This window comes from Chaetodon trifascialis, chromosome 21 (genome assembly GCF_039877785.1).
Source record: "Chaetodon trifascialis isolate fChaTrf1 chromosome 21, fChaTrf1.hap1, whole genome shotgun sequence".
NCBI lineage: Eukaryota > Metazoa > Chordata > Actinopteri > Chaetodontiformes > Chaetodontidae > Chaetodon > Chaetodon trifascialis.
In genome coordinates, this window is record NC_092076.1 from 20,064,863 (window position 1) to 20,080,454 (window position 15,592).

General features: G+C 41.8%; 2 protein-coding genes across 2 annotated transcripts in view; one reads left to right on the forward strand and one right to left on the reverse strand.

Moving 5' to 3' along the window:
• The window catches only part of ryr2a (ryanodine receptor 2a (cardiac)), a 198,882-nt gene that overhangs the window by 83,908 nt on the left and 99,382 nt on the right, over positions 1-15,592 (forward strand). The window contains exons 7-20 of the mRNA XM_070990859.1: positions 461-573; positions 1,645-1,744; positions 2,485-2,581; positions 4,034-4,108; positions 5,823-5,979; positions 6,958-7,122; positions 7,434-7,555; positions 9,206-9,389; positions 10,273-10,408; positions 10,732-10,827; positions 13,401-13,519; positions 13,891-14,024; positions 14,220-14,461; positions 14,792-14,984. Of these exons, the coding sequence (XP_070846960.1) occupies positions 461-573; positions 1,645-1,744; positions 2,485-2,581; positions 4,034-4,108; positions 5,823-5,979; positions 6,958-7,122; positions 7,434-7,555; positions 9,206-9,389; positions 10,273-10,408; positions 10,732-10,827; positions 13,401-13,519; positions 13,891-14,024; positions 14,220-14,461; positions 14,792-14,984 (1,933 nt within the window). The remainder of the gene's footprint in view (positions 1-460; positions 574-1,644; positions 1,745-2,484; positions 2,582-4,033; positions 4,109-5,822; positions 5,980-6,957; positions 7,123-7,433; positions 7,556-9,205; positions 9,390-10,272; positions 10,409-10,731; positions 10,828-13,400; positions 13,520-13,890; positions 14,025-14,219; positions 14,462-14,791; positions 14,985-15,592) is intronic.
• Positions 1-15,592, reverse strand: part of adgra1a (adhesion G protein-coupled receptor A1a) — a 339,338-nt gene that overhangs the window by 80,073 nt on the left and 243,673 nt on the right. The window lies entirely within an intron of this gene.

Below are 15,592 nucleotides of genomic sequence, written 5' to 3' on the forward strand. Positions count from 1 at the left end.
ATCCTGCCCCAAGCTGTACTTTGCTTTCATTATGTCCACGTCATTTCTGGTATACAGCTCTGGAGTGCTGTTTTCAGTGTTACCATACCATCAGGTTGTTTCTGAGTACAGATACAGTCTGACTCCATGCCTGCTGCTTCTCCACTTTACAGCAAAGTCAGGACAATAAGCCACTGCAGAGTACACTGTCTGTCGTGTTCATGTTCTTGACCTGCTTTTGTAAAGATGATGCAAATTACAGTACAAGCTGAACAGCTGCAAGACAAATCTAGGCTCCCAAAGTGGTACACAGGCTGAGGTGATACAGTAGGTAGCATCACAGCACTTTATGTTGCTGTGTGAGTCTGTGAGTTATGAACACATTCCAGCTTTTATTTTCTGAGCTGTTGTTTGCTTTTGTGTGTGTGTGTGTGTGTGTGTGTGTGTGTGTGTGTGTGTGTGTGTGTGTGTGTGTGTGTAGGCGAGGCGTGCTGGTGGACCATCCATCCAGCATCAAAGCAGCGTTCAGAGGGAGAGAAGGTTAGAGTGGGAGATGATCTCATCCTGGTCAGCGTCTCCTCTGAAAGATATTTGGTCAGTAGCAGCTGTGTGTGTGGGAACATTTGTGAGGAGAAATGGGCTCAAATATTACTGTTATAACTATAACTTTGTGCCTTTCTTTCCCTTGTTATTTTTCCTTCACTCATTCATGTCTTCTTCTTTCCTTTTTACTGTTTCTGCTCTTTGCATCTTAACCTTTATTCCTAGTAAAACTGTCTTACATGAACCAATTGCACATATACACACATACAGGTATGCACCAATGGATGAACATCATAGTATGACACACTGAAGAGCCACATTAGGGCCTTCTTCTTTAGAGCCTTATGGACCAAATCCATCATTAGACACATCCTTTTCCTTTCTCACATGTATGTGACTATACCAGTGGCTGCTGCAGGCATTTCTTTCAGACTTCAAATGTTTCTGTGAAATGTTGTATGATGACCCTGATGAAGCCCGCAAGCAAAAAGCATCAGTCTAACAATTAAGTTCTTCTTAATACTACAAGTGTAGTTTTGACACAGACAGTAGGTGTATACCTCAGTATGGGGACAATTCTCCTGCAACCTTCTAACCTTCCTTAGAAAATTTGCCACATTTGCTGCAACATTAATCCAAGTGTAGGCTTGATTTTAAAATCTGTAGGCTGGTCTGCAAAGGTTATTAGTTCTATAAAAGCTGGAAACACCATGGACAGTTAAGATCCATATCTGTGCATAAGCCTGCTTGTACCAGTTTGTATATGCTAGACTGCAACTCAGTAATTTTACATTTAGCTGCATTTCCTTCAGGCGCTGTCCTTTTCTTTATGTTTCTCTCTCTCTCTGTTCCTCACTTTTCCCTTTCCCTTGTGATCACACTGCGTAAAATGCAAAATCCCAAATGACACTAAGCACTGCTGACCATATACTGACTGACCAATTACATGATCTAACTTGTTGGGAGTTCTGTGCACTCTCTTATGTTCAGGTGGCCAGACCAGGCCTGCCCTTCTGAATCTCTAGATACAGGACAGGAATTCAGGAACGTTTGTTTGTATTTCATTCTGGTGTGTCACTAATTTCTAGATTTTTTTTGGCTCTTATGTCTCTCTTCCTGCAGCATCTGTCCTATGGTAATGGCAGTCTCCATGTAGATGCAGCCTTCCAGCAGACACTGTGGAGTGTGGCTCCCATCTGTTCTGGCAGTGAAGTAGCACAAGGTACACCTGTCTGTCTCTTTGTGTATCTCTCTGTTTTCTTCTGTGCATTGTTCTATCTTTCTTGCTTTTTGAATTTTTTCCTGCTTGCTGCTTGTATTGTGCTTTTTGATATCATTCCTTTTAGCTTGTTTTTTTTTTTCACTTGTGAAATTGAAATAATATTTCTGGTACACATTGGATGCACCATGTTTACCAATGTAATGATACTCAGAAGACAACAGAATAATGAATACAAACTATAGAATTAGGACACTGTAACTGTCTGGATACATAGTCTGTTCATGTCAAGTCTGTTTAGAACTACAATTAACAGAATTTTTTGAGTGACATGATTTGGGCAGTAAGCTCTGCTGGTCTTGATATATGTCAAGAGGTGGGTTTCAGAAGTGTAATCCATGTCATCTTTAGTACCATAATTGCAAGCTGCACTTGATCCCTGCTGCCATCCTCCCTCGTCAGCACAGCCAGGTTCACCAGAGTCCTCAAATGAGTTTTAAAATTAGCAAAGTGTAGGCAAAGTAGCTTGTGTACTAATTCTGGTGCTTTTATGCAAACCTGGCTGTCAGTTTCTCTGCAGTATGATTCATGTGTTGTCTGTCACCTTCTGTTCTGTCTGTCCTTGTGCTTCTCTTTCTCACCTCTCATCTGCACTTTTCTCCCCGACGTCTGTCTTGCCCCTCATTTATCTCTCCTCTTCCCTCTCTCTCCCCTTTTCTCCCTTTCTGCTCTCTTGTCTGCAGGTTTTCTGATAGGAGGGGATGTCCTGCGCCTCCTTCACGGTCATATGGACGAGTGTCTAACTGTTCCATCAGGGGAGCATGGAGACGAGCAGAGAAGGTAATGTGTACTGACGATTTCAATTGGACTGATTTATGGGCTCAAGCTAGTCAGTTTAGTTTAGTTTCTGATTGAATAAGAAAATGTTTTTACCTGCAGTGATTATTTGAAGATATTTTGATCAGATTACACACAGAGAGTTTTTACCTGACGACTGTAAGCGTATATTTACATAATTCTTACCCAGGGAAGTGTATTATATTGAGTCAGTAGATCTCATGCTTGACTGCGGCCATTCAGTTATACACATTCAGAAAGAGAGCTGTTACCAGCCAGGAGCCTACAATCTATAATCCTTCAATCCTAAAGTGAAAGAAAAAAACACATATTTATGATTTTGCTGGTCTTAGAAGTTGCGGTTGAAGTTGTATTCAGTGTAAAGCCAAATAGTCTTTTTTTTGACAAGGCATATTCACAGATGAGTTGACATTGTTCAGGTTAGTCTGGTTCTCTCTGGACTACAAAGCCTAATATCTGTGATCTGAATAACTGCTCACTTTAATAATAGTTCATCCTGTCTGTATTGAGATTTCTTCCCATCATGATTCCAGTATATGAGATTGGGGAGAAAATCTACATGCCTTGATTTGTGTACAAATTAATTCTTCATTTCAAGCCAAATGTAGTATAACACTTCATCATTCTTCAGAAAATTTCCTCTTAATCCAAATAATAAAATCCCCCCATTAAAAGTGGTGCTAAGACTATCAAAAGGCTAGCCTCAGTCATCTGGAGTAAGCATAGAAAATAAATGAATTGTCTCTTGTTTGATCAAATCTAACCTAACCCTAACCCTTTAACATAATAGGAGGAGGTGTGGGCGATGGAGGGAGCTGCAGCAGCAGACAGTGAGGACAGGAGGGAAAACATGTATGAATGTGACTGGATGTTTCTAATCACATTGTAGCTGACTGTCATCAATGAACTGCCAGTGATTCCGCTTTTTCATGATTATTCAAATCAGGTTTTCATTTAAGGTTCTAAATCAGTGTCAAAGTCACCTCTGCAATCGAAGTTTTGCTTTCTGTTTGTTTCTTTACTTTAAACTTGGCTGTCCTTCGCCCCCCACTTTAGACCATTAGACATACAGTATTCAGCTTCTTGTGTAGGGAAATTACTGTGGCCTGCAGGAAGGGAAAGCAGAAACTCCCATCACAGACTAAGCTCTCTGCTGTGACTGAGACAAGGAGTACTATTAATATTTATAGTTTTAAGATGTTCCCAAAGGGAACAGCCATGTTGTTAAACAATGCCGATGAGAGTGACTGTGTTCTCCTACTGATTGTTCTGATGAGATTTGTTACTGAGTCATCCAGGTAGTTGCGAACTACATCTACATGTATGTCTGGGCTGGAGGCGATGTGGAAGAAGTGACTTCTAGAATACACAATGTTATGTGTGGAAAAGATGTAGAATTTGTTTGAAGGTGTGATTGTTGTATTTTATCCCCAGGACAGTGCACTATGAGGGGGGAGCAGTGTCCAGTCATGCCAGGTCCTTGTGGAGGTTGGAGACACTGCGTGTTGTGTGAGTACAGCATGCATGTACTATAACACACACTGCGAACAAGTAGTCAGAAACCCATGCAGTCAGATCACCACACATGTATAATACACACATACAGATATGTTGTGAATACATCTCACATGTGCTGTCAGTTTTTATCATTTGTCAAGCTGTTTGCATCCACTGCTGAGGATTCCTCACAGTGTAAAGAGTCTAGCATGGTTTGGTAGCACTGTGGGCAGCAGAATGGCAGAATATATATTAAATATCAGTACACCTTGTACTCAGTGTGTTTCATCAACACCCTTGAAATTGCTTCAATAGCTGCTTTGCAACAACAATAACAGGACCTGATGGTAAGTTTTCAGACATGGTTTCCATGTTGCTAACCAGGTAACAGCTACTTATTTTAAACATTTATGCGTACTTTTGGAGTGATAATGCTCTTTTGTAGTTAGTTTAGAGATACACTCCAAATTTTAGGGATGGAAAAGTGATATTGAAAAAAACATATCGTTTTGAAATGAAATGGATATCACCAAAAGCAAGTTTCAGTATAATTCAGTATACTTTTCATATATTAGCCTTCCTCAAACCTTGACTACTGCACATTGAAGTTGGTAAAAACCAGTCTAGCTTAGGTAGATATGCACAGATATAGACAGTATAGCTGCTGCACATGGGGTCACAACTAACCAGAATAAAAAAAAAGAAAAAAAAAAAAAGACTAAATAAAATGAAAACTCACATTTCCCCAGTTTTAGGAAGAAGAATGGCTGTTTACTGCTCACATGTTATAAAACAAAAGTTCAACATTACAGGACATGGTTAGCCTAGCTTAGTATAAGCTAACCACGTCTTGCAGAGTCAGTTACATGGAAGTGGGGTAAGCCATTATCTTGGCTGGCTAGCTTTGTCCAAAGCACAAAAATACACCTGCCAACACATTTTAAATAACAATCAATGGTTCAGCAGGTTGTGCGTGTGCCCCCCCGGGCGGGGCCTTTCTGTGTGAAGTTTGCATGTTCTTCCCGTGCATGCGTGGGTTCTCTCCGGGCACTCCAGCTTACTCCCACAGACCAAAAACATGCTCATTAGGTTAATTGGTGACTCTAAAAATTGCCCCTAGGTGTGAGTGTGAATGGTTGTTTGTTTTGTTGCTTATGGCTCATCCATATTCTGACATATCTTGGGGAAAAACATCTTAAACCGGCTGAAGTCTAGATGTTGCTGCTTTGCTGCATCTGTGCTGTGAACATCTGTGACTTGCACAGGGCTGTGTGCTGGAGTAAATGAACATTAGCCTTCAGGCTTCTAATTTAGTTTCTGCAAGATATTTACTTGTTTATATTTTAACCCAACTTATGTACATAATTTAAACTGCATTCATTATTTTTCTGGCCACCTGGGGGCAGCAGAGCAAGCTGTATTGACATAGTCTATTATCGCAGAATAACATTGTTATGGCTAACGCGCAAACAGTTGCCTATTTACACATGCAGTAGACACAGAACAACATTATCATTGATTTGAACTCATATTTGTGCTTGTTTTTATAAAAACATCCATTAGTGCAGCTTTCAAGGAACTTCATTTAGTGCATTTAGTATATATAATTTTTTAAAATGACCCACTTTTAGTCCTCTTTAGTGTGTGGATTTTTGCAGTCTTTGTATTTAGGATTCCTCTTGTTTGTGTATGTGTTTAGTATTTATGTGGCTGTGTTTGTGTCCAGGTGGAGTGGCAGCCATATCCGCTGGGGTCAGCCATTTAGACTGAGACATGTGACCACAGGGAAATATCTCAGTCTGATAGAAGACAAATCTCTGCTGCTGATGGACAAGGAGAAAGCTGATGTGAAGTCTACAGCCTTCTGCTTCAGGTCTTCCAAGGTACAAAGACAACATTATGCATAACCACACTCTATGAAGGTGTCTGTGTGGTGTATTAGAGCTTCATAATGGAGGGCAAACCTCTGTATTTAACATTATATTTTGATAGACTCACATGTCCTTGTGGCTTATCCTTTACAATACTTCACAAGGTCAAGTACAAGCAAACTGGTTTTTAGAAGTGAATGTATAGATGGTACAAGGACACAAGGAAAATACAGATTTGGACTGCTTAATGCTCATGCTGAGGGCCACGGACGGCAAAGTTCCTGTCACCTCTAGTAATGCAGCAGGTGGTTGGAATAAGCAGGAGACCTAAGCCCAAAGACACCTGACTAAGGCTGGACTGTGCCGCCTAAGGGGATAACGTTTCAACATGGCCTCAGAGATGTTTTGTGATTTTTGTGAAAGTGATTTTTTCTTGAAAGATGATTCATACAGTTAATCCATGATGATTTCTGTTCATCCACTTATCTCACTAAAACTTATTACTCCTGTCATTTGAGCTGTGTTGTTATTTGCTACAATCAGGTAGTAAAACATGGTAAAACACATACAAAGGGAGAAATATAAAATCTTAATAATATAACGGGAAAAATCTGCTCAGGCCCTGTTTGTGTGTGCTCACAGAAATATGGTGCTGTCAAACTAATGGTAACACACTGCTATCTGTCCTATTATCCGAATATGGACCCAGTGTTAACTACAGGTTCTATTCACTGTCGCACTTATATCGGCCAGTGTTGTAAATTGGTGAATGAAAATATTTGGTAATATTAGCTATCAATGAGTGTATCGTGAAAAACCTTCAAGCAGAATCTTTTAAAGCTGTAATTCTGCACCCAGAAACACAAGTTAAAGATCACTGGAAGCTTAATAATGAATATCATCAAATCAACCCTGTGCGTCATCTCATGGAACATGTCATCAGTTTGGATTCTAGTATTCAGTGTGTTTCTTCCTTCCTCTCTCCTTCAGGAAAAGTTGGACCCTGGTGTGAAGAAGGAGGTGGATGGGATGGGCGTTCCTGATATTAAGTATGGCGACTCTGTGTGTTACATCCAACATGTTGACACCTACCTGTGGCTCACCTACCAGACTGTTGATGCCAAATGTGCTCGCATGGGAGGAATACAGAGAAAGGTCACTAACAGCATTAAACCAGACTACACATTTAGAACTTTTTAGCATCTGTCTCTGCTTTCTTGTAATTTTAGTATAACTTTAGGTGTATGCATCTATGCTTTGGGAAAACTCGTTATAAAGCTCTAAGTGTTTTTCTAAGCAACCTATTATACCTGTTATATGGTAAAGAAATGACACTGGCCACAAGGAAGTCAGAAAAAGGTCTGAGTGCAGTCACCACTGTTTTTTGAAAATGCTGTAGTTGGATTAATTCAGTGTTGTTTGAAGGTCAGTGGTCAGCTTTTTCATAAGGTTTCTTCTTATTTTAGGCCATCATGCACCATGAAGGTCACATGGATGATGGACTGACCCTGTCTCGGTCACAACACGAAGAGAGTCGCACTGCTAGAGTCATCCGCAGTACTGTGTTTCTGTTCAACATATTCATCAGGTGGATTATCACACACACATACACACAACATACCGTAGATGCATAATGCACATACACACAGAAAGATACCATAGAAGAACATGGTATTAAGACACTAGCCGAGGAGGAGGCTGCAGTGTGTCAAGTAGGATTAACCACCAGCAGTGTATTAATCTGAAAAGTTAAAGTGACATCATGTGATTAACGGGGATTTATTGCAGCAAATAGTGATGAACTTGTGAAAAAGGCTTTGCACAATTAATCCAAGCAGGTGGAGAAATTCAATAGGGACAACATTATTAAAACAGCCGACCACCTACATCAATGTCCTGTGTGTACATTAAGCTATGTAACAAACATCCTGCAATTTCCTTTGCATGCTGGCAAAGTCCCTCCTTTAGTGATCATAATAGAAAAGTAATCAAAACGTGGCTGTCCCTGCCAATGTGATGAAACAAGTTCTTTTTCAGTTTCCCTTGAATGGGAGCAAAATGAAGCTCAGGGGAATGCTGGCTGCTCTGAAGTGAATATGATACAAGATGCTCATAGTAACTTAATTAAAAGCTAATGTCCCACACTTACAGTAATATACCAAGCGTATGTGGCAGAAGGACGCATGCTGCATTGTGCATTAATGTCCTTTTAATTTGAGGAGAACAATGTCTCCTCCAGTGAACATGTGGCGGGATACTGCAGAGTAGCTTAGTACAAGAGAAGAATTCTGCACAATGTGCCTTATTTCTGTAAAGCAACAAGCAGCTGTATTCCTGTTTGTAATGACAGCAGCTGCTGTCAGTGTGTACAGTGAAGTGTTAGCAACCAGTTGTTGTTGCAAGCCTGCAAACAAATCTTGCTCAGCCAGTCATCTGTAATGATTCACAATTCATACTAATGCGATGAAACAAATAGATGAGCTTTCAGCACACAATTCATCACAATGAAGACATAGCATGCTAATGCTAATATGAATAATGAACCATTGGAACCAAGTAGAACTTCTGTAAAACCCAAAATTAAATATTTCTTCCAATACAGAGCTGCACTATCATCAAACTAAACATGTGCTCTCACCACTGAGACCAATGTGATTCGCATCTCAATACCAACAATACTGTTTGGCAGTGTTCTTTGTGCTCTCCTAAACTCTACAATCCAACAAGAAGAACTCACTACAAATGAAGGACATTTTTTTAAAATGTCTCGGCACTAGCAGGGGAGATGTGAGGTGTGGCCCGTTACTCACTAGAGGGATGTCTGACATTCCTTCAGGGTAAAAACTCCAGAGAAAACAAGAGAAACATGTGAAGTTAAGAGCTGCAGTGGCAACTGTTACCCACTGAAAAATGAACCGCAAGATGAACTGTAGATACACATCTGTGGTTTTAGAAAGGTCACTCCCATCCTTTGTCCTGTGTACATTCCATTTGAATGGATGTAGCTGTATTGCACATTAGTTTGGACCAGGGAAACATCACATCCATACATCAGACCAATGAGGAGCAGCAGGTACGTGCACATAAACAATCTGCTAAAACTGACAAGCTTGTCACAACCAATGAGCTCAGCCTAAACACAGTGAGGGCCAGCGCCATGATTCAGCAGCAGGGACCAGAGGAGAACCAAATGAGATTACATTATAAAGACACTGTACTCTGTATGTGTGCTCTGTAGGGGTCTGGACACACTAAGGAAAAAGGGGAAGAGCCTGACTCTAGACCTACCAATAGATTCAGTCAGTCTGAGTCTACAGGATCTGATTGGCTACTTCCAACCACCTGGAGACCACTTGGAACATGAAGACAAGCAAAACCGGCTTAGAGCTCTGAAGAACCGGCAGAACCTCTTTCAGGAAGAGGTAGGGAATGTTTTTCTGCCTGCCTGCCTGCCTGCCTGCCTGCCTGCCTGCCTGCCTGCCTGCCTGCCTGCCTGTCTGTCAGAATATGAAGTTGGATTTACGATTCAGAAGCTGTTCTAGAGCGTACCAAATGAATTTCTATGGTCAGCTATAACTAACAATGCTACTCCAAGCACTTTGTGCCACAAGGTTTAACTCAATTTAACTTAATTTAGTCTGTGTACATGCTACCTCTGAGCCATATCATGTCTTACTCATTACAGTTTTGTTGATAAATTTCATGTAGAGTTCAAATAATATGCATGTTGTCTTATTTAATCTAGGATTTTTCCTTTTTTTAAATCAAATCCAAAATATATCCCACAGAAACCAATTAAAAAAGTACATTCTATGTCTCACTGTTTAATTTAGAATTCTTAGCATTTTTACTCTTCTTCATAGTGGTTTGTAATCACTTTATTTATTTTTTGCTTGTTCTGGTTGGTTGGTTCTGTGCTTTTATTGAAATTTGAAAAATGAGTTTGTGAGTTTTAAAAATCCAGTACTTCCTAAAGTAAGACACCATGGGTGTTTCATTATGCTGTGAAAATGCTACATTCTAAAGCATGCATGGATACCATGTGCTGTTTACATACAGTATGTACACATGTAGGATTATCATGACCCTGACAAAGTATACAAGACTGCACATGTGTCAAATGGGAGTGTGTCCTTTCTCTGAGGTTTGTGACTGCAGCGTCACTTCTAAGCCTTTAATCTGCAGCTGGGCCTTCACACTGTTAGCAGTTCAAATGTACTGCTATGCACTGTCTCTCTCACTTGATTATGATTATCTGAATGCAGCTGAATAAATCAGTGAAACCAGCACCCTGTGTGTCTGTAGGGGATGATCAGCCTGGTATTGGAGTGCATTGATCGTCTTCACGTCTACAGTAGTGCAGCTCATTTTGCTGAGGCAGTAGGAAGGGTGGCAGGAGAGGCCTGGAGCTCCATCCTCAACTCCCTCTACCAACTACTGGGTATACTTGCACACACACTTGCACACATAAAAATAATATGATAACAGCAAAATTGATTATCTTAAGGCAGATTATACGAGGGGCTTCATGGAAAGTCGTCAACTTAAATTGATATTCACATTATTAAAAAGATAGAAATGGACTCAGTGGAAAGATTAAGCTAGAATGAAAAATGTTCAACACTGATGTGGAAATAAGGAGAGAAGTAAAAGCTGCTGCTGCAGTTTTACCATTGTCACATACTAGCAGCACTTCTTAAGTCATGTCTCTCTTCTTCTGACCATTGTCCTGTTTCCTCCTGCCCTCACCTGTCGTCCTCCCAGCTGCACTGATCAGAGGAAACAGAAAGAACTGTGCTCAGTTTTCTGGTTCGTTGGACTGGCTGATTAGCAGACTGGAGAGACTGGAAGCCTCCTCTGGTAGGTTAGCTTGCCCTTAATGAGATAATCACAGTATAAAACTGATCACCATTGTAATGTTGAAATCAGATGGTCCAATTTCTGTTTTCTTAAGACACAACAGATGAAAGAAACCTGAGCATTTATTGGTAATTATTTTGAAAGTAAACCCAAACAAAATCTTTCTTGATGTGTTGATTAGTTTTTCTTGTTCTTAATGCCGGCCGTGCTATTTGACCTATTCAGAAAACACAGCCTAAAACTATTTCACGAGGAAACCTTTACTTAATTATGTAACGTGGTATAATAATTTACACCTCAAAACAAAACAATCTGGTTGCCAGACTTGTATATTCATTGTGTCACAAACAATAAACAGAGAAACAATAGCACTAACAAATTTATATATACCCTACTCGCCCTGCCTGAGGCGGTATTGTGCCTCCTTCAAGCTCGGGTCCTCTACCAGAGGCCTGGGAGCTTGAGGGTTCTGCGAAGGATCTTGGCTGTTCCCAGGAGTGCGCTCTTCTGGACAGAGATCTTAGAGACAGTGCCCCGATCACTACTGGGACCACTTTTGCCTTTATGCCCCACATTCTTTCCAACTCCTCCTTAAGACCCTGGTATTTCTCCAGCTTCTTGTGCTCTTTCTTCCTGATGTTACTGTCACTTGGGATTGCTACATCCACCACTGTGACTGTCTTCTGTTCTTTGTCTACCACCTCTATGTCTGGTTGGTTCGCCATCACCAGTTTGTCTGTCTGGAACTGGAAGTCCCACAGGATCTTGGCTCAGTCGTTCTGGATCACCTTTGGAGGTGTCTTCCACCTTGATCCTGGGACCTCCAGCCCATGCTCGGTACAGATGTTCCTGTGTACGATGCCAGCCACCTGGTAATGACGCTCCATGTATGCCTTCCCTGCCAGCATCTTAGACCCTTCTGTTATGTGCTGGATTGTCTCAGGGGCATCTTTGCACAGCCTACACCTGGGGTCTTGTCTGCTGCGGTCGATCCCGGCCTCTATTGACCTTGTGTTCAAGGCTTGCTCTTGTGCGGCCATGATCAGTGCCTCCGTGCTGTCTTTCAGTCCAGCCTTTTCCAGCCACTGGTATGTTTTCGCTATGTCAGTCACTTCCTCAAGCTGTCGATGGTACAAGCCATGCAGGGGCTTGTCTGTCCATGCCAACCCTTCTTGCTCCTCCTTACTGGGCTTTTGCTGCCTGAGGGATTCACTCAGCAGGTCATCATTGGGGGCCATCTTCCTGATGTACTCCCAGGGGCTTGCTGTTTCCTCCTGGTTAGTGGCTCTGATGCTCACTAGTCCGCGGTCTCCTGTCTTCCACTTAGTGTATAGCCTCAGGACGCTGCACTTAGGGTGAAACCCTCCATGCATCGTAAGGAGCTTCCTTGACTTGATATCAGTGGCTCCATTTCTCCAGTGGCCAGGATATTATACCAGCAGGTATCTGATTACTGGCAGGGCGTAGGTGTTTATTGCCTGGATTTTGTTCTTGCCATTCAGCTGACTCTTCAGGACCTGCCTCACCCTCTGAAGGTATTTGGCTGTGGCAGATCTCTGTGTTGCCTCCTCATGATTGCCATTTGCCTGTGGGATCCCTAGGTATTTGTAGCTGTCCTGAACATCTGCTATGTTGCCTTCAGGTAGTTCAACCCCTTCAGTGGCGATCATCTTCCCTCTTCTGCACACCATCCGCCCCCCCTTTCCAGTCCAAATGACAACCTGACATCCAAAGCCACTCTTGGTGATGATCTGGCTGAGGGGGTTTTGGCCTATGCAGAACAGCAGGGGGGACAGTGCATCTCCTTGGTATATACCACATTTGTCTTCCACAACCCCATCAAGTTCTTGATGAAGGCTCGGTTGGTCTCAGTGATGGTTTCTGTGGATATAGTCATCAGTGCCATGTTTATGTCTTCCAGGAGAGATTCATCTGGTACTTTATCTCTTAGCCTTGGCAGGTAGGTAGTTGTGTTCCTCCAGGATTCTGTTGTCTGATCCCCTCTCTCACTGGGGTTGATGGTGTAGTAGCATTCCAGCAGTGTTTTGTTCTAGGTCCTGCTCCATGTATGTCGTGTTCCAGTAGCCAACTAATGTGGACCTTGTTGGACCGGGCGACGTCTGAGCCGGTACGGCTTTATCTGTAATTGTTGCTCTCATCCGAGGTAACTGCAAAAGGGTCTTGCCTAAAGACCCACCTGGATATGCTGTCCTAAGTGGGATTCAAACCCCGCCCTCCCATGTGGCAGTCAGTAGTCTAAACCACTTAGCTATCCAGTCAGTCAATATTTGTGTCGGACATTATTTGTGACACAATAAATATATAAATAAAATGTTAAATGTTGTTGTAATCACAAGGATTTTTCTATCATTGTATTTTTCTAAAATGCCATCACAGTTATGTCACACCTGACTTACTCTTAGACCAAAATCTACGAAAACAACTGGGGTTCCTTCCATCTCCACCAGTTAGTACCCTATTCTAGCCTTAGTAAGATTTGTGACTACGGTGCCTGGTTTTCAATGCTGACTGTGCATGTAATTATTTTTACTATACGTATTATGTCTTTCTAGGTATACTAGAGGTGCTTCACTGTGTGCTGGTGGAGAGTCCTGAGGCACTGAACATAATCAAAGAGGGACACATCAAATCTATTATATCTCTGCTGGACAAGCATGGGCGCAACCACAAGGTATACTTGTACAGTACATATACAGTACATCTTTATATGTATCAACAGTTTCACACATGTCCAGGCTTCCATTAGACATTTTGAAATCAGTTTAAAAGTTGTTACAAATAATCTGTTTGTGTGTGCTGTGAGAAGGCTTCCAGGAATCTGTTGAAAGAATCTGAGGCAGCTGAGAACACAGTGCTGGATGAGCAAACCACAAAGAGTGATTTATAACTTTAGGCATTTTCCTCAGCTTAGATATAGCCTGTCCAATCAAATTGTTCAATCAGCAATCCTGCTGTTCACTCTGCATGCCAAGTGTTTGTATGTGTGTGTTCGTGATATATTCAGAGCACTGACGGATTTTCTGATGTGTGTGCACCATCTAGGTTCTAGATGTGTTGTGTTCGCTGTGCGTGTGTCACAGCGTGGCAGTGCGTTCCAACCAGCACCTGATCTGTGACAACCTGCTACCAGGACGAGATCTGTTACTGCAGACGCGCCTGATCAACCACGTAAGCAGGTATACACACACACACTCGCACAGCCACGTATAATGTAATATGTGGTGTCCACAGCATTGAACAATTACATTTTAAAAAAATCTTTCCTGGCTTGCACACTTTAAGCTCATGCACAGAAGTTGTTGTTCTAGCCCACAAGATGGTGATTTTCAGGCATTCCAGTTTAGTCTCTCTACTGCTTCCACCCCTCACAGCATGCGTCCCAACATCTTCCTGGGAGTCAGTGATGGCTCTGCTCAATACAGGAAGTGGTACTACGAGCTGATCGTGGATCAAGCGCTGCCGTTCGTCACAGCAGAGGCCACTCACCTCAGGGTGGGCTGGGCCAACACTAGTGGCTATGCACCCTACCCCAGTGGGGGGGAGGGGTGGGGAGGCAACGGGGTGGGTGATGACCTCTACTCCTATGGCTTTGATGGGCTCCATCTCTGGTCAGGTGAGGTTTGTGTGTGTGTGTGTGTGTGTGTGTGTGTGTGTGTGTGTGTGTGTGTGTGTGTGTGTGTGTGTGTGTGAGCGTGCATGTTTGTGTGTCTGTGTGTATCAAGAGAAATGATTATCTTATCTTATCCTAGCTTAGTATACCCAGGTATAGCTGGTACTTCTACTTATATATAATATCAGCTAAACAATGTGCACATCTTTCTGCATAACAGTAAGTTAGGGCGAGCTACTGGACACATTTTCACTTAATAAGACAACATGACATGAAAAGTATTTGCTGCGTATGCTTTGATGTTATTAACAAATTGGAATCATCACTGTGCAGGCTGCATTGCACGGACTGTTAACTCACCCAATCAGCACCTTCTGAGAGCAGATGATGTGGTGAGCTGCTGCCTGGACCTCAGTGTGCCCAGCATCTCTTTCAGGATCAACGGCCAGCCTGTTCAGGGCATGTTTGAAAACTTCAACTCGGATGGCCTCTTCTTCCCTGTGGCTAGCTTCTCTGCTGGAGTCAAGTCAGTGCTTCACTGAAAACCGTTCACACAAAATGAAAATTCAGTTACTGTCTGTATCTCTCACGTCAGAGGAAGCTGTAGTGTGTTTGACCACCAAACATATAATCATAAAGGTGGTACAGTAAATGCAGGACAACAGAGAGTCTGTTTCTACACTTTGAAGCTGCAGAATTCACTTCTTTCTTGACACAGCGTGTTTTTTCCTCTAGCTCCTTCCTCTCCTTTCCTCTAGAATAAGACTGAATTGCATATTGGTTTGAATATTTACTAGATATCATGTGTAGAATTTTGGCTTAGTGTCACACAATTAAATTAACATATTTTACATTGTGTATTGAACAACTGATTAAAACGACTGCAAAAAAAGGCCCTAGAATTAGTAAGAGTAAAAAAATGGAACACCAAAACAAAATGCATTCGTTACATGACCAAATTCTGATGTATATTGTTTGTTTCTATTAAAATGTATTTTTAGATACATATCTTTTACATGAATAACCATACACGTCTGGTAAATTGGACAGAAAACTGAAGTCTCAAAAGCAATGTTGATCAAACAAGAAGAGTCTAATGCTTGCTAACTACTGGATTTGGTGATGTACAGACTG